Source organism: Entelurus aequoreus, linkage group LG16 (assembly GCF_033978785.1).
Source record: "Entelurus aequoreus isolate RoL-2023_Sb linkage group LG16, RoL_Eaeq_v1.1, whole genome shotgun sequence".
In the NCBI taxonomy this organism is placed as follows: domain Eukaryota; kingdom Metazoa; phylum Chordata; class Actinopteri; order Syngnathiformes; family Syngnathidae; genus Entelurus; species Entelurus aequoreus.
Genome location: NC_084746.1, coordinates 51,004,839 through 51,032,765, shown reverse-complemented (window position 1 = coordinate 51,032,765; position 27,927 = coordinate 51,004,839). Strand labels below are relative to the sequence as shown.

Below are 27,927 nucleotides of genomic sequence, written 5' to 3'. Positions count from 1 at the left end.
TCAAAGACCCTCTATATGACAGGAGTGTGCTGCTGTTTTTAGTAGCTAGTCAAATATCCTTTGTGACATAAGTGCTCAGCTGTTTTTAAGTAGCTAGTCAAAGATCCTCCAAATGACTGGAGTGCGCTGCTGTTTTTTGTAGCTAGTCAAAGATCCTTTATGTGACATTAGTGCGCTGCTGTTTTTAAGTAGCTAGTCAAAGGTCCTGTATGTGACAGGAGTGCTTTGTGTTTTTTTAAGCAGCTGGGCCAAGACTCTTTATATGTAATGAGTGCTCAGCTGTTTTTAAGTAGCTATTCAAAGATCCTCTATACGACAGGAGTACTCAGCTGTTCTAAGTAGCTAATCAAAGATCCTTGATATGAATTTTTCAATGTTTTTCTTCAGCTGCAACGATGGTGGAGGTGGGCCGTGACAAGAAAAACCCAGACGAGTTCGCCATGGCGCTGGACGAGACTCTCGGGGACTTTGCCTTTCCGGACGAGTTTGTCTTTGACGTGTGGGGCGCCATCGGAGACGCTAAGCAGGGAAGGTTCTAGGTGGGCCCCACAAACACACGCCTCGTCTTTTTATTGCAATGCACCTTTTTTGTTTGTTTTTTAATCCTGGAAGAAGCTCAGTGGTGACAAGGGGAGCGAGCCAAATGTTGTTGCTGGTCGAGACTGGCGAAGGTCTGTGACACGTGCACAGATCGTACTTCATCTTTGAGAGCATTTTTAATCATAGCTGTGTCATTCTCATTGCAAACATCACGCAGCTTTGTATAGTTGTTTTTTTTTATAAAGAGCAAAATTATAATGCAGTCATTTTAGGAGCAACTTCACTATAACTAACGACTCCTTACTCGTCACAAAGTAGATTTAAATGCCTTCGCACAGCTGGACTTTACAGTCATCTTCCTTCTTCACTTAACTTATTTTGTCGTAAATAATCTGCCATAATACGCTGAAATGTCTGGAATGTGATAAGCTCCCACCCAGAGTCTGGCAAACGAGCCAGACTCACGTAAACACGTAAACTTAAGACCAAACTTATTCATAAGATGGACTTTTTTTTTTTTTTTTAAGTGTTTTTTATGGATTTCTTTTAGCGGGAAATGACACAAGATGATGTCACCCTCTCAAAATAGTTCATTAATGATCTATCTTTTTGCTAAAAGCAATAAAGATAGATCATTTGTTTTAATATCTGATATTTACGGAGCCCCTAAAGCAGGGGTCCCCAAACTACGGATCCGGCCCCCCAGCATCCAAAATCCGGCCCACAGGAAGTCCCAAGTTAAAAAAAATATATATATATTTTTTTAATCTTTCCTTTTTAATCCATTTTCTACCGCTTGTTACTCTTGGTGTCCCCTAGCCGCTCGGGCAAATCATATTGTCTAAAAATGAATTTTGCCATCGATAACGTGACAATGTTAAATGTTGATGAACATCAATGTTAATTGATGTTAAATGACAAAATGGATTATAAAGACAATGTATATATGTATGTATGTATGTATATATATATATACACACACACATACAGCCTGGCCCCCGGCCAATTTTTTTTAACCCAATGCGTCAAAAAGTTTGGGGACCCCTGCCCTAAAGGGACATGGGGGAATCTTTTTTTTAAATAATTTTTTTTATTAATTTTTTTTTTTTTTTTAAGACATGTATCTTGTGCGCACAAAAAAGTTTTTATAAAGTTATAAAAAAAAATTTAAAAAAAATTTTTTTTTTTTTTTTTTAGACATGTCTAAAAAAATTTTTTTTAAAAATAACAATTATGAATTTTTTTTTATTATAACTTTAAAAAAAGTTTATTGTGCGCACGAGATACATGTCTAAAAAAAAAAAAAAAAAAAAAATTTTTTTTTTAATTATAAATTTTTTTCCCCCCACGTCCTTTTAGGGGCTCCGTAGATATTAAATCTCATTAACATATTTTTCGGACATACCTGTTTTGAGAGCATATGAGTCATTTAGATACATTAGCAGTACAATCAATGTTTTAAGTAAAAAATGTAAAGTGTAAAAAGAGCTATAATAAGAGTAAAAGTAATCACCCTTTAAAGATGTGATTAATAGGGGGCGGGGGGGAAGGTGTGTGCTGAGTGATACGTTTTTTTAAGGTACTGCTGAATTTAATCGATTTTTACGTCTGGTATTATTGGAATATGGTCTATGGTGATCATCACACTTACCTTCTTTGTTATCAACGATACTCCTCTGTGGTGCATATTGTAAGATAATACAATTAAAAAAGTTAACACTAATACTGTAACAATATGATTTGGCTGACATGCATGTCTCCTGTTTTAGCATTATTTACACTACCAACATTTGCTGATATCAAAGGTTTGATTTTGGAGGCTTATAAAAAATTGATATTTCGCCTCTGTCATTTTCAGCTGACGATGCACTTTAACTCCACATGTGTTCTAGCTGAATTGTAATAACTTTGGGTTTAAGTTTCAACTATTTTTGTGTGTTCCGCTGTTGTGTTGGCACACATGGCAATAAGGGAATCGCCACCGATGTTGGGACAATAAACTTTGATATAATCCACTCGCTGTTGTGTAAGGATTTGCCCAAGTCATTCACTACAACATATTTTTATTTCCACACTTATATATTGAGTAGAACAAAGCACACAGTGTTTTCAAACAGTGCAGAAGTCACAAGAAAAAAGATATACAAAGTTAAATTCACATTTTTGCGAAAATGTAGAATCAGACAGGTCTTTGGAAGCATCCACAGCTTTGTTAGCTTGTAGAAAACATTGTGGCTTTTGGAAAACATTAAAGTTTAGTCAAAATTAGCACACTTTAGTCTACAGTACTATGTGGAAGTGCTCTCATAAATGTGCATCAAAGAGCCCAAGGATATGGCACTTTAAAGTCTGCTGTGGTTTAATAATATCCACATCAGACAATTATTACAGTACTGCATCTTACAAATATCCAAAATATAAAATAAGAGCATTATTATGATGGGAATAGTTGTGTTGTAAAATCTTAACGGGAGAAACTGTTAGTGGTTGGACGAGGCGGTCTGGTTTGGGGAGACTTGCTGCCTCCTCACAGCTCATCACCAGCGTGGCTGCGTTTGAATGTGTCACCAGTCAGCTTTTCCTCCGCCTCCTTCATCCCAGACACCACTGAAACGCACACAAAAGGATGTGATTAACACTTATACTCAGGTTTAATAGTGAAAAACTACCGTATATACAATAAATCTCAATATTTATAGGGGTTGCATTCCTAGACTCCCCAAGAACAGCAAAAAAAACCGCAAATAATGGATGCACCCATAAATAGCCCTAAAATACTTACTTTTAATCTTTAAAAACAATAATATCCCTCTCACAGTTCTTAAAACCCGATAACACATTTTAAAAATGCAATTTTAGACATGAACAATTACAGGCATACAGTATCTTAAAATTTCAAATCTTGTCAATTGACCTGAGTTGGCGCCCTCTGCTGGCGTGATAGCATTTTTATTTTTATTTTTATCCCAAACCACTTTATTAGGTTGCCATTAAAAAATATATACAAAGAAAATAAAGTTAAAAGTTAAAGTACCAATGATAGTCGCACACACACTAGGTGTGGTGAAATTACCCTCTGCATTTGACCCAGCACCTGGGAGGTGAGGGGAGCAGTGAGCAGCAGCGGTGGCCGCCGCGGGAATCATTTTGGTGATTTAACCCCCAATTCTAACCCTTGATGCTGAGTGCCAAGCAGGGAGGTAAAGGGTCCCATTGTTATAGTCTTTGGTATGATTTTAACTCACCCTCATGTATTGCTGTTAATTGGTTCCCTGTTATGAATAACTTATTATGAATCAAATATTTTCATAGTTAAAGCTGACCTTCTAAATACATGTTTTAAAAAGATGAGAGCCCTTTAGATATGAAAACACCCACTGTAATTTTTATTCTGGTTTAATTCAACATAGTAATGCTGCCTGTGGCTGAGTCAATCAGTGGCCATGCTCAGGTTTGTTTGGTCTCATCTAGTGGACAATTGATATTTTAATCAGTTCAAAAAATGAGTAATTTAGGCCAAAAATACATAGCATGTACTTTAAAAAAAACAAACTGATTAGTAGAGCTGTGATGCAGCAAGGAACTAATGCATATACAATTTAAAGCAACTCCACAAATATTCAGGGAATCTACTGGAACTACTGGTTTTAAAAAAGTAACCGCTATGGCTTGTTTTGCCATAGGAATTCCCTCCTCAGGTTTGAGGTGTAATTGAATCCATTAAAGTACCAGTACATTGGAAAAACAAGTTGACCGTGTATGCTTAATTGTGTTTCATTGTATCCATTAAACCATATCCAATTGTATTTCCAATCCGCAAAGTATGTGAAAATACCGTCTAAACATCACAAAATGCCACAATTTCAGATTTTGAATATTCCGCAATTTCTGTAGATTCGGAGTCGGGTGACATCACGATGGGAACACTTTTGCCCTTTGACCATATCAGCAGACCAGTCTCATACTGGAAATATGCAAAAATTAGAAATATGTTCACAATCCTTATCAAAAAGTATGAAAACGTGTTTTTTTTATGCATTCTAAGTTGTAAATAAATAAAAAGTCTGTTAACAATTGAGTCAATGGGGGTTCTCTATTCCACCCACAAAGCCCTCTAAATAAATAACCTTTCAAAACCCACAAAAAATACTCTATTTACTGTACATTTTGTGACCTGAATATTAACCATATATTGGCGATATTGTTATTAGAAGCGCTAACGCAGACAAGCTTACTGGCTTATGCTGCTGCTGTAGCATCACGTCTCGGCTCATCAAAATTATTCTACATTATAAAATCATGCATCTCATCTGAATAATAAGAGGATTTAGCCACAAAGCTGGCAGTTGTTCATCTGTGACATTCAATTTATACCCGGAGATGGAGACAAAGACACGACAACCGAAAACTTTTAATCCTTTGTACGTGTAGTTTGTGTGCTTATTAGCTGTTGTGTAGCTGCTGGTTCCTAGTAGCTTATAGCTAACTTGACTAAATACAAGAGAAGACCGACCTTGTGTGCTTAATCAAGGATATGTAGATGTTAAAGGCCTACTGAAAGCCACTACTACCGACCACGCAGTCTGATAGTTTATATATCAATGATGAAATCTTAACATTGCAACACATGCCAATACAGCCGGGTTAACTTATAAAGTGACATTTAAAACTTCCCGCATACGTCGCGGTATGATGACGTATGCGCGTGACGAAGTCAGAGTAACGGAAGTTATGGTACCCCGTAGAATCCTATACAAAAAGCTCTGTTTTCATTTCATAATTCCACAGTATTCTGGACATCTTTTGCAATTTGTTTAATGAACAATTAAGGCTGCAAAGAAGACAGTTGTAGGTGGGATCAGTGTATTAGCAGCGGACTACAGCAACACAACCAGGAGGACTTTGTTGGAGCGCTAGCCGCCGACCTCACTTTGACTTTCTACGTCTACGGGCCGCCAAACGCATCGGGTGAAGTCCTTCGTCCTTCTGCCGATCGCTGGAATGCAGGTGAGCACGGGTGTTGATGAGTAGATGAGGGCTGGCTGGCGTAGGTGGAGAGCTAATGTTTTTAGCATAGCTCTGTGAGGTCCCGTTGCTAAGTTGCTAAGTTAGCTTCAATGGCGTCGTTAGCACAGCATTGTTAACCTTCGCCAGCCTGGAAAGCATTAACCGTGTATTTACATGTCCACGGTTTAATAGTATTGTTGATTTTCTATCTATCCTTCCAGTCAGGGGTTTATTTTTTTGTTTCTATATGCAGTTAAAGCAAGATGCTATCACGTTAGCTCGTAGCTAAAGCATTTCGCCGATGTATTGTCGTGGAGATAAAAGGCACTGAATGTCCATTTCGCGTTCTCGACTCTCATTTTCAAGAGGATATAGTATCCCAGGTGGTTTAAAATACAAATCCGTGATCCACAATAAAAAAAGGAGAGTGTGGAATCCAATGAGCCAGCTTGTACCTAAGTTACGGTCAGAGCGAAAAAAGATACGTCCATCACTGCCTCTCAAGTTCTTCACTGTAACGTTCCTCATCTACGAATCTTTCATCCTCGCTCAAATTAATGGGGTAATCATCACTTTCTCTCTCGAGAATCTCTCTCGCTCCATTGTAAACAACGGGGAATTGTGAGGAATACTAGCTCCTGTGACGTCACGCTACTTCCGCTACAGGCAAGGCTTTTTTTTATCAGCGAGCAAAAGTAGCGAACTTTATCGTCAAATTTCTCTACGAAATCCTTTCAGCAAAAATATGGCAATATCGCAAAATGATCAAGTATGACACATAGAATGGATCTGCTATTCCCGTTTGAATAAAAAAAAATCATTTCAGTAGGCCTTTAACTATCTGTCCAGCTTTGTACAAGTAAACACGCTGCAGAGCTGCTTTTAATGGAGCGCTTATATACAGTAGTCCAATACTTTTTTTCCCTGATATTGGACCGATATCAATATTGGACTGAAATACCCCAATTACTATTGACCACAAAGTAGGTAACCAGTGGTTGCCATAGTAATAACAATACTATTCACCTCCTTATCACAGAGATACTGATATTAATGTCAACAGAGTACATGTAGTTGCTTTACTACGACAATAGTTTAATTTCTAGTTATGCTTACCTTGCTCTGCGCTGCTGTAGAAGTACTTGTAGTTGGGGTTCCCCACTTTATTGATTATTTCAGGGTGAACTTGGCCACTGGGATCTGCAGGCAAGGGGTTACTTGTTATTGATCAATTCCAATCAAGCGTCAGCCCGTCATGTCTCTGTGGCATCACAAGGTTAGGCTTACCGAGGAAGAGGATGCGAGGAATGTAGCCGCCGTCGGGACTGAAGTTCTCGTCTTTTGGCTCCTCCTCGTCCTGTCCGAGCAATGAAATACAGAAGTGGATTAAGTTAAACGACAAGTGTTGAAGTTGAGTGTAGGATACTTCTCTTGTTGCCTTATTTGTATTTGACCACTACTGTTTTCTGTTTATTTGTTACTGACCTCTGCCTCTGTTTCACTTTATGTTGCTGGTAAATAATATGGTTGTAGTAGTAGGCTAAAGTTAAATTATTTAGTATGCACTAATTAAAGGGGCAGAGCTTTAAGATACATTTTATAAGATATATTTTTTGTAAGAACCACAATTAATAAATATATTTCAGTGAATAACTTATTGTTCAAATCTGTATATAAATATGTACATAAAGTGTTGTAATTATATTGTAAAATGGATGGATGGACGTTTAAAACAAAACTGTTATTATTAGTAAGTATACATTTTTTGAGCCTTTTTAGAGAAAATCATATCATTGTAGTAAATTATGCAAATTACTCGATGATGTCATGGTGACCACGCCCATAGCCACGCTCCCACCGCCACAGGTATCTTGGCAGTTTATGGGAAACACTGCACAGTATATCCCGCCCTCTTACGGCTTCTCGTACATAAGACATGCACGCACATTATCTGTAGGTGGTGTTAGCTAATAATAGCAATATGGATAGCTAGTGTTAGCTGCCATTGAATGTATATTCAATCACAACAACATGACTGCAAATTGTTTGTTGCTTCTCTTGGACGGCTTTTGTATGTGTGCACTCGCTCCTTGCACGTGTTGGCGACACAGGGTGAGTGACCGCCGTAAACACCAATCAATTTATTCGGGACGATAAAAAAAATTGATTACATAAACTTTTGTAATTGTGATAAATATGAATGCGAGTGTGAATGTTGTCTGTCTATCTGTGTTGGCGCTGCGATGACGTGGCGACTTGTCCAGGGTGTACCCCGCCTTCCGCCCAAATGCAGGTGAGATAGGCTCCAGCGACCCAGAAAGGGACAAGGGGTAGAAAATGGATGGATGAACAATTGTCAAACAAATGTCTTCTGTTTAAGCGTGTCTTCTCACCTCCAGGTTGACCATCACAAAGTTGTGGGCAAGCTCCGAGATTTCCTTGGATTCTGCAAATTTGGGTTTTAGTGCTGCAAAGAGTAAAAACAAACAAAGCGTTATGTCACACACTCGTACTTACTCATGGTATTTCCTTCAAGTTAACATTAGACAACAAACACTTTAACTTCATCCACTTCTCAGTTGTTTTTGCATGCCGAAATGTGTCATCCATTACATTGGTTAGTTAGTGTTACCTTTGCAGGCTCCACACCATGTCTTGTGGATGATCACCATGATGGGCAGACCACTGAAAACACAAAGCAAATAGACCAGTTGATCTGCCGTTTCTTTTCTGCTCTGCCCCCCCTCTCCTTCGTGGAGGGGGGATGGGCACAGATGACGCGCTAGCTGTCCAAAGTCGGGACCCACGGTGGACCACTCATCTGTGCATCAGTTGGGGACATCTCTGCGCTGCTGACCTGTCTCCGCTCAAGATCCTCTCCTGCTGGCCCCACTATGGACTGGACTATCACTATTATGTTAGATCCACTATGGACTGGACTCTCACTATTATGTTAGATCCACTATGGACTGGACTCTCACACTATTATGTTAGATCCACTATGGACTGGACTATCACTATTATGTTAGATCCACTATGGACTGGACTCTCACTATTATGTTAGATCCACTATGGACTGGACTCTCACTATTATGTTAGATCCACTATGGACTGGACTCACACTATTATGTTAGATCCACTATGGACTGGACTCTCACTATTATGTTAGATCCACTATGGACTGGACTCTCACACTATTATGTTAGATCCACTATGGACTGGACTCTCACACTATTATGTTAGATCCACTATGGACTGGACTCTCACACTATTATGTTAGATCCACTATTGACTGGACTCTCACACTATTATGTTAGATCAACTATGGCCTGGACTCTCACACTATTATGTTAGATCCACTATGGACTGGACTCTCACACTATTATGTTAGATCCACTATGGACTGGACTCTCACACTATTATGTTAGATCCACTATGGACTGGACTCTCACTATTATGTTAGATCCACTATGGACTGGACTCTCACTATTATGTTAGATCCACTATGGACTGGACTCTCACACTATTATGTTAGATCCACTATGGACTGGACTCTCACTATTATGTTAGATCCACTATGGACTGGACTCTCACAATATTATGTTAGATCCACTATGGACTGGACTCTCACTATTATATTAAATCGACTATGGACTGGACTCTCACACTATTATGTTAGATCCACTATGGACTGGACTCTCACACTATTATGTTAGATCCACTATGGACTGGACTCTCACAATAGTATGTTAGATCCACTATGGACTGGACTCTCACACTAATATGTTAGATCCACTATGGACTGGACTCTCACTATTATGTTAGATCCACTATGGACTGGACTCTCACAATATTATGTTAGATCCACTATGGACTGGACTCTCACTATTATATTAAATCCACTATGGACTGGACTCTCACAATATTATGTTAGATCCACTATGGACTGGACTCTCACTATTATATTAAATCCACTATGGACTGGACTCTCACAATATTATGTTAGATCCACTATGGACTGGACTCTCACAATATTATGCTAGATCCACTATGGACTGGACTCTCACACTATTATGCTAGATCCACTATGGACTGGACTCTCACACTATTATGCTAGATCCACTATGGACTGGACTCTCACTATTATATTAAATCCACTATGGACTGGACTCTCACAATATTATGTTAGATCCACTATGGACTGGACTCTCACACTATTATGTTAGATCCACTATGGACTGGACTCTCACACTATTATGCTAGATCCACTATGGACTGGACTCTCACACTATTATGCTAGATCCACTATGGACTGGACTCTCACAATATTATGTTAGATCCACTATGGACTGGACTCTCACAATATTATGCTAGATCCACTATGGACTGGACTCTCGCAATATTATGCTGGATCCACTCGACGTCCATTGCATCGGTCGCCCAGGGGGGGTCCCCACATCTGTGGTCCCCTCCAAGGTTTCTCATTGTTATCCCATTGGGTTGAGTTTTTTATTGCCCTGATGTGGGATCTGAGCCGAGGATGTCGTTGTGGCTTGTGCAGCCCTTTGAGACACTCTTGATTTAGGGCTATATAAGTAAACATTGATTGATTGATTGAAAGTTGGACAATTACCTTCCAAAAAATCTTACCCTTTAAGACTCACCTGGCTGTTGCCTCATTTTTGCCATCTTCCAGCGTCCTCCAACTGATGTGATCCCCAAATCCTGCAAGGCAAATAATGCATTAGTGTGACAACTAATATATCTCTACAACAGGGTGGGTCCACACTATACAAAGTTAATACAATGGAAAGCATACAAATGATGGTTTTTGATTGATTGAAACTTTTATTAGTAGAATGCCCAGTTCAGTACATATTCCGTACAATTGACCACTAAATGGTAACACCCGAATACGTTTTTCAACTTGTTTAAGTCAGGGTTCCACGTAATCAATTCATGGTACAAATATATACTATCAGCATAATACAGTCATCACACAAGTTAATCATCAGAGTATATACATTGAATTATTTACAATCCAGGGGGTGGGATGAGGAGGGTTTGGTTGATAACAACGAAATGGGCATTGAAACAGTGTAGGTCTGACTTGGTAGGATATGTACAGCGAGCAGAGAACAAAGTGAGTTCAGATAGCATAAGAACAAGTATATACATTAGAAATACATTTGATTATTTACAATCCGGGGATGTGGAAGGGAGGGTGTTAGTCAAGGGTTAAAGTTGCTTGGAGGTGTTTTAGTGCGGTTTTGAAGGAGGATAGAGATGCACTTTCTAATACACCTGTTGGGAGTGCATTCCATATTGATGTGGCATAGAAGGAGAATGAGTTTAGACCTTTGTTAGTTCGGAATCTGGGTTTAACGTGGTTTGTGGAGCTCCCCCTGGTGGTGTGGTTAAGACAGTCATAATCAGGGGAAGTAAGATTTAATTGCGGCGTCTTGGTTAGCTGTAATTTGGTAGCTTATTAGTCAGGGTTCATTCGAAATAAGCTATAAAAAAAATACAGTTGTTGCTTGTATATTCAACACGTAGACATTTCTTACAAAGTTACCTGACCAGGACACAAAGAGAACCAGGATGTGAAGCTGTTCAAAGGGTCAAGCTAGCGCTCTATTTAAACTCACCTTTGCCGCTTGCTGCTTCGACGACATCTTGGAAGCACCACAACGACAACAGAACAGGGAAAGCCGAAAACAAAACGATGTTTAACGAAGAAGCCTGCATTGTAATAGCTTTTATTCAAACTGGCCTTGATAGACACAACTACACTATCGCAGCAAAGAAGCGTCGGAAGTAACCTTGGCCCGGATGTATAACGCTCACATTTCACAATAAAAGTCTGACTCAGATGAACTATCTTTCCTCGGTTTATTTTTGTGGACACACTCTGATGACGCAAGACCGCGTGTTCCTGTGTGGTACCATGCATCGTCAAGCGTCAAAATTACACCGGAAGTTAAAACAAAACTCACTTTTATGGCTCTCAGGTTGGAGAAAACGACGAAATTGTAATGTTCATGCATTTAGTTAGATCTGACTAGTGTTTTACGTTCATTCGTGACTCACTATAGACGTCTAAAAGTGATCGTATTCTTTTAATTGTGAAAGCGCCAAGCGGAAGTATGGAGTGACAGTGCGTATGCTGTAGCCTGTGTAGCACCAGCCTCCTTAGCCAGCCGCACCTGTTTTAACGGACCGTCTAATCCCTTTTTGAAAGGTAAACTTATATTTCACTCATGACAAGTTCTTTCATAGTTATTGATTCGGAGCCATTTGGACTTTTGAGTCAAATGTGTGTGAATAATCGAGTGGATGAGTCTTAACTGTAGAGTTAGCCTGTCGCTATGCTATTATGCTATTATTAGCCAAAGTAGCCTTCTTGGCAAGCTAGCAACTTCGGCGAGTAAAACGTGGGTCTCTTTAGGCCTCACAAATTGAAAACATTTTGTTTTAAACCTGTTTTTTTCATAACTGGTCAAGTAAACCAATACACTTAAAATGGGAAAATAACTGGTCAAGTGTGCATGCTTTCTGATGAATTAGTGCAGGTCCGCTTGAACGGCCGTAGTATGTTCAAACCTGGACTGAACACAATGTACATTTTGTCACTCAACCAACATGAGTATTGTAAAGTCATCTAAAAAATAAGTATTCATTGTTTCCTCCCTATTTTTCACAAGCAGATCAGCACTATGAATCAAGAGAAGCTCGCCAAACTCCAAGCACAAGTGCGGATAGGTGGAAAGGTGTGCATTATCTTTCTGTTCTTTCTATTGTCTTTTAACCATAACTTCTAAGCCTTGAGTTTCACCGCGAAATTTGATGAAATGTATCGTGTGGGGCGCTTTAAAGAGTGTATTGGCATTCGACATTTTCCGACTGACATCAGCATTTTCTTTATTGAGGGAGGAGAGAGCGAGGGTCTTTCCCCCCCCCTTCTTTGGCCTCACTTCACCCATTTTACTGATTTTTTTTAGGCCTGATATACATTTGAGCTTTTGGATGCTCCAGTGGTGGCAATGGTATGAAAGATAGCAGCTTAAGAAAAATAAAGAAAATTGTTTTTTTTACCTGTTAAGCAGCTGCTAATATGATTTAACCCGAATAGCAGTTAACAATAATTTTGTGATTACCTCTTTGCTTGTTTTGCATATTTGAATTTCCCCTGCCTATATTTTCATTTATGGTAAACATGGGAAAATTGATCAGTATTTTAACCATATTGTTGTTACTCAGCCAGCGTTTGTGGGTCTGACGGACCCGTTGCATTTTGTGGCTTTTAATGCCTCACAATCAAACACTTATATGTTAAAATACTAGGGGTGTAACGGTACACATAAATTTCGGTTCGGTACGTACCTCGGTTTAGAGGTCACGGTTCGGTTCATTTTCGGTACAGTAATAAAACAAAAAAATATAACATTTTGGGTTATTTATTTACCAAATTTGCAAAATCTTCCACCAAAAAATATTTTTCTTACTGGAATATTTGATGTGAAGTAATCGGAACCTTGGATAGGTCAATAATTCATAATAACATTGATTTTGATTCAATATTATGTTTTGAGCAATGACCGTTTGAAAGAAAAAAAAACAGCTTTGTTTCAGTCAGCATTGCAACTTTTTCTAAATTACATTTAACCTTTAAGCTTTTTTATTTCACTTTTGTTATGTTTTTGTTTATTTTAATAGTATTTTTAGAATGTGCCGTGGGCCTTTAAAACATTAGCTGTGGGCCGCAAATGGCCTCCGGGGCACACTTTTGACACCCCTGCTATAGATAACAAAAAATGAAATCTGATAAATCTCTGTATATAAAGCAGAGCCTGGCGACGCATGCGCGTTTATCATAACTCTCTCGCTCTCTCTGCCCCTCCCTCACCAATGCTGCTGCACGCACAATTTGTTTTGTTTTTAACCCCTTCTTAACCCTGAACGTACATTGAAAATACATGCAATCCTAACTCAAAATGCCGGACATTCGAGGCATTTAAGAAACTCCGCCCTGACAGCTCCGCAAAAGAGGACATGTCCGGTGAAAAGAGGACGTATGGTCCGTCTATCGTAGCCCGTTAGCTGCTAGCATGCCGTGTGTTGTGCCTCGGTGTGCATTGTTTACACAAAGTGCGTTACGCTACTTAATATGTCCGTGTGGAAACTCGTTCGGTACACCTCCGAACCGAACCGACACCCCTGTACCGAAACTGTTCAATACAAATACACGTACCGTTACACCCCTATAAAATACTGAACAGATGTTTACCTTATCACAATAAACATCTGTTCAGTATTTTAACATAAAAGTGTTTGATTGTGAGGCATTAAAAGCCACAAAATGCAACGGGTCCATCTAACCCACAAACGCTGGCTGAGTAACAACAATATGAACGTTGCACGGAAAATTTCTCTGCCAGTTTCTGCATCCCACAGGGATTCTTCTTTTGTGTTTCTGCACCTGCGGTTCCCACACAAGGTTGCAACATTGTTCGTCAACACTGTCTGCTCTCATTTTCTCGCACATTTTGACCCTCTGATGTTCTGTGTACCTACACTCTGTCCTCCTCCTGTCTAGGTCTGCTGTGTGTGTGGGGGGGTGGTACACAGAACATCAATTTCCACACTTCTATTAGCCCCGGGTCTAGTGGACCCGGACATCTTATATGTAATAGAAATGTGTAGGGGGGTGTATGGTGTGTGGTCATTAAATATGTATTCTGATATATGTTCTTCACAGAAATGAGCCAAAGTCTCAGTTTGAAAAATTAATTAATTGTATCATTTTTCTTTGAACAAAAAATGAAAACGGGTCCCACAGACCCGAACACCACACAAGGGTTAGAACTACACTGAGGTAATTGTGATGAGTACAAACAGCGTTGTTGACTTTGGCATATTATTTTGTCAGGGAACGGCTCGCAGGAAGAAAAAGGTGGTCCACAAAACGGCAACAGCTGACGACAAAAAGCTCCAAGGCTCTCTGAAGAAACTGTCAGTCAACAACATTGCAGGCATCGAGGAGGTGAAGCGTCCATCTCAATGAATGTCGATTGTTACATAAGAATTTCTGTGCTTAGTCTTTCTTCGCCACATCTCTCCAAGTATCGCAGCTTCACTACAACGCATTTGTATCTATTTAAACAGCACTTTCTACATATTTTAGCCTAAATCAAGTCTTATTTTTGTTGTACACCAATTAGAGTGCTGTATTTGTCCTATTTTCTATTATGTTGTGGCGATCAATAATAGGGATGTAACGGTATACAAATTTCACGGTACGATATTAAAGAGGAACTGCACTTTTTTGGAATTTTGCCTATCGTTCACAATCATTATGAAGGATGACGACGGATGGATTTTTTTTTAATACATTCTAAATATTAAATGTAAATAAAAGTCCGCTGACAGCGGAGCTAATGAGAGCTCCACTATTCCGCCCATAAAATCAGATAAATAACCATTGAAAAAGTGCCAACAATACCCAATTTACATTTCGTGACTTGAATATTAACCAAGTATTAGTGATATTATTATAAACGCTAACTCAGACAAACTATTTAGAGCGGCGCTATTATCACTATCGTGTGTCCGTATGTTTGCGTCGGCTGATCAGCTGCTTCCTCACTTCGTTGCTCCCTGGAAATTTTTTCTAGATCATTAATCATGCATCTCACCTGCACAGAAGAAGTGTGAGTAGGTATTCTGGCAAGTTGGGACACTTTGACAGTCATATAGGACCTGGAACTGGCGAGAACGACATTAAGGCCCTGTCTATATTAAGCCGGATAACTCCTTAAATGAAGAACTATTTAGCCTAAACCCTGTGTCAGCCGCACTAACCCGGCGTTTAAGGTTCCCCTCCTTGGGAATTTTTTTACACGGGTAAGTGCACCGTCTGTTTCTTAAATCTGCAGCTCTTAGCTCGGTATGGACTCATTGATCGTTTATAAACTGAGTTCGGAGAGGAAGTGACGTCAGAAACAACGCGCCACAGCCAGCTTCATAACAACCGGTTTCCACTCAGGGGTGAACACTTGAAAGATGGAAGCGTATCATCCAGACATGCCCGTGTTTCTCCTTCTACATGTACAGACGTTTGTACAGATCACACATGAATACCTTAAGAGAAGGAAACGTGCGATTGCAGCTATTTCGGATACACCACATCTCAGACGGCAACATAGCAATATTGAGCGACGGTTTTGGATAAGGTCTGGAAGAACGGCAGCCTGGTGGGATATGTTTGTCCCCGATTGTGTTGTGCCATAGGAATAGCAAGAGAACTTTCGAATGTCCAGGTCCGCTGTGATTCTACTAGGCGTAAAACTTTGTCCATTTGTCGAAGGAGAGGCAACAGGAATGCGGGCTCCCGTGGATGTGATAAAAAAGGTAGCGTGTACTTTTTATTACTTGGCCGACGAAGGAAGACTTCGGAAAACAGTGAATACATTTGGACTGACAAAGCAGACTATCAGTTATTGTCCGCCATGTATGTCAAACTATTACTCAACGTCTAGGGTCACAGTATATAAAGTCACCAAAAATCGAAATGAACATCTTGCTTGCATCTCTTCAATGTTTATATGCCGGGTAAGGATACACTTCCATGTCAGTGATGACTGATGTAATATATGCAGTGTTTCCCATAAACTGCCAAGATACCTGTGGCGTTGGGGGTGTGGATATGGGCGTGGTCACTATGACATCATCGAGTAATTTGCATAATTTACTACAATATGATTTTCTCTAAAAAGGCTAAAAAAATGTATACTTACTAATTAATAACAGTTTTGTTTTAAACGTCCATCCATCCATTTTACAATATAATTACAACACTTTATGTACATATTTATATACAGATTTGAACAATAAGTTATTCACTGAAATATATTTATTAATTGTGGTTCTTACAAAAAATATATCTTATAAAATGTATCTTAAAGCTCTGCCCCTTTAATTAGTGCATACTAAATAATTTAACTATAGCCTACTACTACAAGCATATTATTTACCAGCAACATAAAGTGAAACAGAGGCAGAGGTGTCCTGCCACAGTCAGTAACAAATCAACAGAAAACAGTAGTGGTCAAATACAAATAAGGCAACAAGAGAAGTATCCTACACTTCTCTTTTGTAAAGTAAATCTGAACAGCCTATATGGGCATCTACATCAACTATATGATTTGCCTGAGAAACTGGACAGGAATATAAAAATTAAAAAAATTATTTATTTATTTTTATTTTTTATTTGTGGCGGACGTATTTCTTTTGTGGCGGGCCGCCACAAATAAATGAATGTGTGGGAAACACTGATATGCTCGTCTGCCATTTCCCGCGCATACCTATTAGGTCGCGTTGCGCCCGTGCAAAGAGTGGGCAGGAAGTCAATTTTGTGAAACAACCGTATGGCGATTTTTCTCTCCAATATTGCGAGTGCGATTCGATTCACGATTTTTATATTTTTACCTATAAATGCATAAAACTGCTAAAACAAGGAGTGAAGGAAGACCTGTTACTATTAGACTGTCAATCAACATATTCTTGTCCTAAGGTGCCACATATTGAACAATATGCAATAATTTACTTTAAAGAATATTTGGCTTTATGCAGACAGACTCCGAGCTTTTGTCTACATATTGTTCTTAAACTGAAGAAATAACTGATAAAAACTATAGTGTTTCTAATGTAATGTAATCATAATATATAATACCGTATTTTTCGGACTATAAGTCGGTCCGGAGTATACGTCGCACCGGCCGAAAATGCACACTAAAGAAGGAAAAAACATATACGTCGCACTGGAGTATAAGTCGCATTTTTGGGGGAAATGTATTTGATAAAAGCCAACACCAAGAATAGACATTTGAAAGGCAATTTAAAATAAATAAAGAATAGTGAACAACAGGCTGAATAAGTGTACGTTATATGAGGCATAAATAACAAACTGAGAAGGTGCCTGGTATGTTAACGTAACATATTATGGTAAGAGTCATTCAAATAACTATAACATATAGAACATGCTATACGTTTACCAAACAATCTGTCACTCCCGATCGCTAAATCCGATTAAATCTTACTCCCCGGTGTCGCCTCTGGTATGTCCTTTCTTTCTGCTGCTCGATTGCCGTTTTTTGCTGCATATTTCACTACGTCCATCTTGTAATCTGCAGTATAGGATTTCCTTTTCGGTGCCATTTTTGTTCAGCTCTTCTCAGTTTTTATAAGTTACCACCAATGTTGATGTGATCCATTTTAATAGCTACGGCAGTAGCATATAGCATATAGCAGTTAGCATCCCATGACCCACAATGCACTTCTTCCATGACCCTCCCCTGCAGAATTCTTATTGGTTGACGTTTGAGTGACGATTGCTGACGTGTGTGTGACGATTGCTGCCAATTGCTTCGTCTCTTACGCGAATGAGATAAATAATATTTAATATTTTACGGTAATGTGAACTGCGATTTATAATCCGAAAAATACGGTGATAATGCAAGCAGTCATATAAAAGGATATCAACTTTTTTTCTCATTACTGTAGAATTGGTAATCATTGTGTTGTCATTGGAAGGTAAATAACTTTATCTTAAATAAAAACAACTATTGGAACCTCATATCTTTAAGCAAAATGTTTACTTAAACATTCAACATCTTAAAGTGCATTTTTTCCCCCAGTTGGAAACCTCGGTTGGATGTCTTTTTTTTTGTTTTGTTGCCATCACGTGATCACGGCATTTTCGCTCGTTTGTTCGTGTTGATGGGCCCATATTGCTCATCCCATTTGAAGCCAAAGTTTTCCCACAACAAGACATTTGGCTCTGAAGTTATATTTTCCCTCCTAATTTTTGTTACTTTGCGAAACTTCTCACTGGCGAGTTGCGAGGCTCTCTGTACATGCTTCTTGTGTGTGTGTAAAACTGCTGGTCTTGCTCTCTGCTCACCAAGACAAAGATTGTGGATGGCTGAAAAGAGGGCTCGATGTGTTTAGTTAATTCTACTGTTGAATAAATGCACTCAGGTGCTAAGAGTGATGCACAGAGTGAGACGTCTTTCTCCCTGTTTGAAGCGAGAGATAAAGAAACACTCGGCTCGACAATTCAGATTGGCGAGCATGTCTGTCACTCAAGTGATGGGGGAGAGAAAAAAATCCTCAGCCTCTTGCCGTTACGCATACTTGCCAACCCTCCCGTTTTTAGCGGGAGAATCCCGGTATTCAGCGCTTCTGCCGACAACCTCCCGGCAGAGATTTTCTCCCGACAAACTCCCGGTATTCAGCCGGAGCTGGAGGCCACGCCCCCTCCAGCTCAATGCGGACCTGAGACTGAGTGGGGACAGCCTGTTCTCACGTCCGCTTTCCCACAATATAAACAGCTTGCCTGCCCAATGAACGGAGAAGTTAAACAGGACAATACTGCCATCTAATGGATAGCCAACGGAACACTGAAATTCAAGTATTTTTTTTTTTTTCTATGTAAATAAAATAAATATATGTGTGTATATATATATATATATATATATATATATATATATATATATATATATATATATATATATATTATATATATTAGGGCTGCAACTAACCATTAATTTGATAATCGATTAATCTGTCGATTATTGCTTCGATTAATCGATTAATAATCGGATAAAAGAGACGAACTACATTTCTATCCTTTCCAGTATTTTATTGAAAAAAAACCAGCATACTGGCACCATACTTATTTTGATTATTGTTTCTCAGCTGTTTGTACATGTTGCAGTTTATAAATAAAGGTTTATTTTTTTTGTATTTTATTATTTATTTTTTATTTTTTTTAAAGCCTCTGCGCATGCGCATAGCATAGATCCAACGAATCGATGACTAAATTAATCGGCAACTATTTTTATAATCGATTTAATCGATTAGTTGTTGCAGCCCTAATATATATATATATATATATATATATATATATATATATATATGTATATATATATATATATATATATATATATATATATATATATATATATATATATATATATATATATATATATATATATATAGCTAGAATTCCCTGAAAGTCAAGTATTTCATACATATATATATATATATCTCAATCAATCAATCAATCAATCAATGTTTATTTATATAGCCCTAAATCACAAGTGTCTCAAAGGGCTGTACAAGCCACGACGACATCCTCGGTACAGAGCCCACATACGGGCTAGGAAAACTCACCCCAGTGGGACGTCAATGTGAATGACATATATATATATATATATATGAAATACTCGAGTTGGTGAATTCTAGCTGTAAATAACCACGCCCCCAAGCCCCCCCACCCTCCCACCTCTCGAGGTTGGCAAGTATGCGTTACGTTATTACATAATTGAAACCTCAATGTGGATGAATCATGCAGCCCTATTCTCCACAGTGTTAGCACCATCTGAGCTAGTGGTCTTTCCCCATACAGGTGAACATGATCAAAGACGACGGCACAGTGATCCACTTCAACAACCCCAAAGTGCAGGCGTCTCTGTCGGCCAACACCTTTGCCATCACGGGCCACGCCGAGACCAAGCAGCTGACCGAAATGCTTCCCGGGATCCTCAGCCAGCTGGGGGCTGACAGCCTCAGCAGCCTGCGCAAGCTGGCCGAGCAGTTCCCACGGCAAGGTGCGTACTTTTTAACATCATATTTGACCCAAAAGAATTAAATGACCAAAAGTGCTTCCAAACGCCCTTCCGTGTTTACGCTTTTCTGCTTGTTCGGCTTTGTTGGAAAAGCCGAAGTTTCCCTTTAATGCAGGGGTGTCCAAACTTTTTCCACTGAGGGCCGTACACAAAAATTTAACCATGCGGGGGCCATTTTGATATTTTTCATTTTCAAACCATAACAAAATATATGGATTTTTTTTTTTTTAACCTTAGGGCTCCCGGGGACCATAAAGGGTCTCAGTCATTAAAATGTTAAAAATAAGTCAAATTATTATTATTTTTTATTTAACGCTTACAGTAAATCTCTATATCAACTTCAGGTTGATATGAAGTAAAAAAAAAAAAAAAAAAAAAGGTTTTATGCCTTTTCTGTCAAAGACAACTTTGTTTTTTTATAGTAAAACTGAAATATGCAGTATTTAGTCATTAAAGCCTTAAAAGATCAATAATGCAGGACACCATTGATTTTAATTATTTGATATTTTTGAGTAATCACAGTGAAAAGTTAAATAAAACCCTACTAAATATATTTGGGATCCAAAAGGTCCCCCACTCATAAATAGATACATTTTTATTAGGGATGTCCGATAACGGCTTTTTGCCGATATGCCGATATTGTCCAACTCTTTAATTACCGATACCGATATCAACCGATACCGATATCAACCGATATATACAGTCGTGGAATTACCACATTATCATGCCTAATTTGGACAACCAGGTATGGTGAAGATAAGGTACTTTTTAAAAAAATTAATCAAATAAAATAAGATAAATAAATTAAAAACATTTTCTTGAATAAAAAAGAAAGTAAAACAATATAAAAACAGTTACATAGAAACTAGTAATGAATGAAAATTTGTAAAATTAACTGTTAAAGGTTAGTACTATTAGTGGAGCAGCAGCACGCACAATCATGTGTGCTTACGGACTGTATCCCTTGCAGACTGTATTGATATATATTGATATATAATGTAGGAAGCAGAATATTAATAACAGAAAGAAACAACCCTTTTGTGTGAATGCGTGTAAATGGGGGAGGGAGGTTTTTTTGGTTGGTGCACTAATTGTAAGTGTATCTTGTGTTTTTTATGTGGATTTAATTAAAAAAAAACAACAAAAAAAAACGATACTGATAAAAAAAAACGATACCGATAATTTCAGATATTACATTTTAACGCATTTATCGGCCGATATCGGCAGACCGATATCGGATATCTCTGATTTTTATTAGTTTTTTTTAACTTTTAACACTTAAATTACGAGATCAACTTCAGATATATCTGTCGATTTTACGTTTGAACTATTATTTTGCTTGTTTTATGCTCTTTTGTCAAATAAAACTTTGATGTTTTTATATGGCAACCACACAATATATGCAATATTTTTTCCACATAAAACATTTTAAAGTGATATTTTTAAAGTAATAATTCATTATAACATAGATTTTTAGTCTTTTTTTTTTTTTTTTTTAGCAATGGCAAAATAAACAAAGACAAAAGAAAAAAAACAGCCTGCATGGCAGCTTTGTGTCAACATTGCAACTTTTTCTTTTTAGATTTCACCTCATTCCACTTTTTTTTTTAAAGTTTTTTTAAATTTTTGCAATATTATCAATTTTGCAATTTTTGCAGAATGTGTGGCGGGCCGGTAAACAATTAGCTGCGGGACCGCAAATGGCCCCCGGGCCGCACTTTGGACACCCCTGCTTCAATGTAACTGAAATCAAAGCCGCCACAAGACTCACGTGAGTGTCTGGAGCCTCGGCGGGACGCACACAGTCTCGCTTTGCCCTCCAGCCAGTCCCATACAGCCAATCCTTGTCCTGAACTTATGGATCTGACTTGCCGACTTCTCTTACCAGATATACAGCAGTGGCGATTGCTAAAGATGAAAGTAAAGCTAGAGTTCAGCTTTCACTAAAATATAAAAAAAAAAGTGGTCAAATGTGTTTGAGAATATTTCTCTTTTAAACATTCTTGGTGTTAACTGGGCCAGCTTTCATTCTTTCTCTGTATTCTCTCCACCTTTCTTTTCCACTTTATTTGATTTTAACATGTTGGTGTCTCCATTCTTTCTCTCTGAACTTTACAATTACAGATAAAAATCAGCATTGCATTTTTAAAAAAAAAAAAAGAAGTTTATTTGCTTTAAATAGATTATTGATGATTCTTGAAAATAATCACTTTATTATCGGTATAGCTCGGTTGGTAGAGCGGCCGTGCCAGCAACTTGAGGGTTCCAGGTTCGATCCCCGCTTCCGCCTTCCTAGTCACTGCCGTTGTGTCCTTGGGCAAGACACTTTACCCACCTGCTCCCAGTGCCACCCACACTGGTTTAAATTAGGGATGTCCGATAATGGCTTTTTGCCGATATCCGATATTCCGATATTGTCCAACTCTTTAATTACCGTTACCGATATCAACCAATACCGATATCAACCGATATATGCAGTCGTGGAATTAACACATTATTATGCCTGATTTGGACAACCAGGTACGGTGAAGATAAGGTACTTTTTTTTAAAAATTGTAAAATAAGATAAATAAATTAAAAACATTTTCTTGAATAAAAAAGAAAGTACAACAATATAAAAACAGTTACATAGAAACTAGTAATGAATGAAAATGAGTAAAATTAACTGTTAAAGGTTAGTACTATTAGTGGAGCAGCAGCACGCACAATCATGTGTGCTTACGGACTGTATCCCTTGCAGATTGTATTGATATATATTGATATATAATGTAGGAACCAGAATATTAATAATAATATTAATCTAGGTGAAACCCTGACAGTTATTACTATTTACAGAGGAATTCCCTCATAAAGTGTTTAGTCTGCTGTCACTACTATGAATACATCTATTTTTAAAATGTCTTACACGGTGTCTCTTTCAGCAATGGACATGAAAGCAGTGAAGGAGGAAATAGCCGAGGAAGACGACGACGCCGTGCCAGGTAAGCGGCGATGTTCCCAGGAGACGTTTCTCTCTTGAAAGCGTCTGTGTGAATTAAAACGTTGATTTCCTCGTCTGGCAGATCTGGTGGAAAACTTTGACGAAGCCTCAAAGAACGAAGCCAACTGATTCTTCCTCTCCAGTCAGCCGTTTTCTTTTCTCATCTGTTGCACGCTCGCTTTCGACACTAAAGAGTGTTTTCTTGTGCGGGGAGACGGTTGTTTGAAGGTGCAGTGCATCATCTTCATCTTTTTGAGGGCGTGCACCACTCCAGAATACATGGGAACGTACTGCAACAGTGCGCAGAAGCAGCACGCCGACGGCCTTTTTGTCAGCAGTCATCACCCAAAGGACTCGACAAATGGCTTCAAGAATATGCTTCTTACATGCTTCACCTCACCGATTATTTAACAGATTCTTTATTAAATGGTGACAATAATTCGTTTTACATTTAGTGGTGAAAATGATTTAATAAAAGATTGTTTTGGATATGGCCGTCAGCTTGTTCATTTAAGATTTTTTTTTTTTTTTTCAAGGCGAAAAATGTTATCTATTAAATTGCTTAGACTTGCACGCAAAACATTTCTATACTTCCTTAAAAAAAAAAAGTTAAAGTCCCAATGATTGTCTCACACACACACACGAGGTGTGGTGGGATTATCCTCTGCATTTGACCCATCACCCTCACACCTCACAGGGTTCCTGGTTCGATGCCCTTTTTTTTTTGATAGATTGATTGAAACTTTTAATAGTAGATTGCACAGTACAGTACATATTCCGTACAATTGACCACTAAATGGTAACACCCCAATATATTGCTTTCGGTCTCCCCTACAGGGGGGGGTTACCCACATATGCGGTCCTCTCCAAGGTTTCTCATACTCATTCACATCGACGTCCCACTGGGGTGAGTTTTTCCTTGTCTGTATGTGGGTTCTGTACCGAGGATGTCGTCGTGGCTTGTGCAGCCCTTTGAGACACTTGTGATTTAGGGCTATACAAATAAACATTGATTTATTGATTGAAGTTTTTCTACTTGTTTAAGTCGGGGTCCACGTTAATCAATTCACCTTCTACCAACCTCGTCCTGTCCGTTGTGTCCTTTAGCAAGACACTTCACCCTTGCTCCTGATGGGTCGTGGTTAGGGCCTTGCATGGCAGCTACCGCCATCAGAGTGTGAATGGGCAAATGTGGAAATCGTGTCAAAGCGCTTTGAGTACCTTGAAGGTAGAAAAGCGCTGTACAAGTATAGCCCATTTATCATTTAGAACAGTGGTCCCCAACCACCGGGCCGCGCAAGAAATATTTTTATTTATTAAATCAACATAAAAAACAATATTGTGTATGTGTATGTCAATATAGATCAATACAGTCTGCAGGGATACAGTCCGTAAGCACACATGATTGTATTTCTTTATGAAAAAAAAAAAATATATATATATATATATATATATATTCCCACCCCCCAGCCCCTCCCTCCCGGTCCGTGGGACAAATTTTCAAGCGTTGACCGGTCCCCAGCTACAAAAAGGCTGGGGACCACTGATTTAGAACACTGTTTTTCAACCACTGTGCTGCGGCACACTAGTGTGCTGTGAGATACAGTCTGGTGTGCTGTGAGAGATTGTCATTTCAACTATTTGGGTAAAAGTATTTTTTGCAAACCAGTAATTATAATCCGCAAATAATGTGCCGTTGTTGAGTGTCTGTGCTGTCTAGAGCTCGGCAGAATAACTGTGTTATACTCTTCCATATCAGTAGGTGGCAGCAGGTAGCTAATTGCTTTGTAGACGTGGGGATCATGGTTTGTCATGATCACAATATGAAAACGACAGCGTGGAGGTAAAAAGGTATCTAATGCTTAAACCACAAATAAACAAAAGGTGAGTGGCCCTAAAAAAAGGCATTGAAGCTTAGGGTAGGCTATGCAGAACGAAACTACAGCTGAACTGGCTGCAAAGTCAACAGAAACAGAATGCTGGACGACAGCAAAAACTTACTGCGGAGCAAAGACGGCGTCCACAAAGTACATCCAAACATGACATGACAATCAACAATGTACCCCACAAAGAAGGATAAAAACAACTGAAAAAGTATTGATTGCTAAAACAAAGTAGATGCGGGAAATATCGCTCAAAGGAAGACATGAAACTGCTACAGGAAAATACCACAAAAAGAGGAAAAGCCACCAAAATAGGAGCGCAAGACAAGAACTAAAACACTACACACAGGAAAACAGCAAACAAGTCAAAATAAGTCAGGTGACAAGGAGACAAGAGCTATAGTGATGCATGCTTGGTTCTGGTTTAAAGTCGTATCCAACAATTGCGACAACGACTTTTTACTGTTAACTGAGTTTCGTTTTTTCATGATTTCTGCTGGTGGTGTGCCTTCGAATTTTTTCAATGCAAAAAAAATGTGCCTTGGCTCAAAAAAAGTTGAAAAATACTGATAAATGTCATGTATAGAAAGAACCCTTAGGGCAGACCTTGGCAAATTAAGGCCCGGGGGCCACATGCGGCCCATTAAGCTTTTCAATCTGGCCCGCCGGACATTCCAAATATTTTTTTTTTACATCTTTAAGATGTAAAGTGTATCTGCCATTATGATGTGCAGTCATGTTTTCTACTTACCATAAGTCTTGAACTATACAAAGTATTTCAATGGTTGGAATCTGCGCTTTTGCATGATATTTTAGTGACTAGTGTTATCCTGATACCAATATTATTTCGATACTTTTCTAAATAAAGGGGACCAGAAAAAATTGCATTATTGGCTTTATTTTAACAAAAAATCTTAGGGTGTGGCGGACCGGTACTTTTCAGAGGCGGTATGGTACCGAATATGATTCATTAGTATCGCGGTACTATACTAATACCCGTATACCGTACAACCCTACTAGTTACTATGGTAATCTACGTCACAGCAGGTCAGACGAGGCACCAAGCAGTGTGGGTGGGGAGCGTTTCCACAGAGCGTTTCCAGAGAGGCCAGCCTGAAATGCGGGTGTCAGGGACAGACGCGGAAGGAGATTTTTACAAGAAAGTTATAAGTTTAGTGATATATCACATATATCAGATTGTAGATGTTTTTTGTTTTTTTACCCTTCACGTTCATATTTGGCTTGATTGTAAAATATGTCGATTGAGAGGGGGTGTGGCCAATGTTCCCTCTAATTGGTCATGTGTGTGAGCAAACACAAAAACTCCCTGAGCATTCAGTGGAGCCCATGTGAGCAACAAATACCAGCAGCACACCTGTCTCAAACCAATCTTTTATGATAACACTCCAATGAGAGGAGTCATTTTCATGAGATTATTTTGTAATATTAGTGATTTGGCCCACTTGTAATGAAAATAAATGAAATCTTGTTTTTCATAAGCTATGGATTAGTATAGTACAATATGTCTGGGCGGGGGTCCTGCTTTGGAAATCATTTGTACCCCTTTCAGAGATCACATTTAGTTCCCCTTAAACATCCTCATGTTGCACAATGAAATGTAAGCATAGGATGAAGTAACAGCATTCCATGATTAATATAAATAAATTAACATTAATAATTAGGGATGTCCGATAATGGCTTTTTGCCGATATCCGATATTCCGATATTGTCCAACTCTTTAATTACCGATACCGATATCAACCGATACCGATATCAACCGATATATACAGTCGTGGAATTAACACATTATTATGTCTAATTTGGACAACCAGGTATGGTGAAGATAAGGTACTTTTTAAAAAAAATTATAAAATAAAATAAGATAAATAAATTAAAAACATTTTCTTGAATAAAAAAGAAAGTAAAACAATATAAAAACAGTTACATAGAAACTAGTAATTAATGAAAATGAGTAACATTAACTGTTAAAGGTTAGTACTATTAGTGGAGCAGCAGCACGCACAATCATGTGTGCTTACGGACTGTATCCCTTGCAGACTGTATTGATATATATTGATATATAATGTAGGAACCAGAATATTGATAACAGAAAGAAACAACCCTTTTGTGTGAATGAGGAGGGAGGTTTTTTGGGTTGGTGCATTAATTGTAAGTGTATCTTGTGTTTTTTATGTTGATTTAATTAAAAAAAATTTTTTTTAAAAACAACAACAAAAAAAAAGATACCGATAATAAAAAAACGATACCGATAATTTCCGATATTACATTTTAACGCATTTATCGGCCGATAATACCGGCAGGCCGATATTATCGGACATCCCTATTAATAATAAATGACAGTAGAATAAGGAGTCATAGTGTAACTTTGTGTGATGTTTGAGTTGTCCGACTTTTTGTGTGGCCATAAACGCACCAGTGGTTTAGTGCTATGCGTGTTGGTGACAGATGACAAGTTGGTTTTGGCCTGGTTTGTACGGCAGAAAATGACTAGTTTTTCCAGATAGAAGTGTTTTACTCATGTTTTTGGTGTGGTTGTGGCCGAATATAAACAGTTTTGCTCAATAAAGTGATCGATGTAATTCCTGCCCTCGAAGCATCTCGATAGACGTTACAATAATTGAACGGTGTTGACGAACACCGTTTGGGCCGCTTCTTGTCACTGTCACTCAGAGTTGCATTGCAAAATTACACGGAATAAATGTGTTTATTTTGTTTAGAATTCAGATGGGATTTGATTTGGTGCGCGGCATATATTTGCTGTGCGCAGAGGACGCTTGAGGGAACGTTGGGTGCATACTTGCCAACC

The 27,927-nt window shown here is 38.5% G+C and overlaps 3 protein-coding genes across 6 annotated transcripts in view; 2 read left to right on the top strand and 1 right to left on the bottom strand.

The window, feature by feature from the left end:
• gipc2 (GIPC PDZ domain containing family, member 2) overlaps positions 1-1,614 on the top strand; it is a 32,431-nt gene extending 30,817 nt beyond the window's left edge. The window contains exon 6 of the mRNA XM_062023605.1: positions 388-1,614. Within this exon, the coding sequence (XP_061879589.1) occupies positions 388-539 (152 nt within the window). The 3' untranslated portion in view covers positions 540-1,614. The remainder of the gene's footprint in view (positions 1-387) is intronic.
• A 978-nt stretch (positions 1,615-2,592) lies between these two features.
• Positions 2,593-11,602, bottom strand: txndc12 (thioredoxin domain containing 12 (endoplasmic reticulum)). Its single transcript, XM_062023266.1, has 7 exons — positions 11,196-11,602; positions 10,212-10,272; positions 8,180-8,232; positions 7,941-8,014; positions 6,835-6,904; positions 6,664-6,747; positions 2,593-3,147 (listed from the first exon to the last, which is right to left on the bottom strand). The coding sequence occupies exons 1-7, from the start codon at positions 11,293-11,295 to the stop codon at positions 3,068-3,070; spliced, it is 522 nt and encodes a 173-aa protein (XP_061879250.1). The 5' UTR covers positions 11,296-11,602; the 3' UTR covers positions 2,593-3,067.
• Positions 11,506-23,706, top strand: LOC133631156 (transcription factor BTF3 homolog 4-like). 4 transcript variants are annotated; one of them, XM_062023270.1, is made up of 6 exons: positions 11,506-11,526; positions 12,255-12,317; positions 14,477-14,590; positions 20,018-20,219; positions 23,159-23,218; positions 23,300-23,706. In XM_062023270.1, the coding sequence occupies exons 2-6, from the start codon at positions 12,264-12,266 to the stop codon at positions 23,344-23,346; spliced, it is 477 nt and encodes a 158-aa protein (XP_061879254.1). In that variant the 5' UTR covers positions 11,506-11,526; positions 12,255-12,263; the 3' UTR covers positions 23,347-23,706. The 4 variants fall into 4 exon arrangements, with proteins under 4 accessions (XP_061879254.1, XP_061879252.1, XP_061879251.1 ...); XM_062023268.1 differs by lacking the exon at positions 11,506-11,526 and adding an exon at positions 11,534-11,788 and having other exon boundaries at positions 12,252-12,317; XM_062023267.1 differs by lacking the exon at positions 11,506-11,526 and adding an exon at positions 11,536-11,788.
• The last annotated feature ends 4,221 nt before the right edge of the window (positions 23,707-27,927 follow it).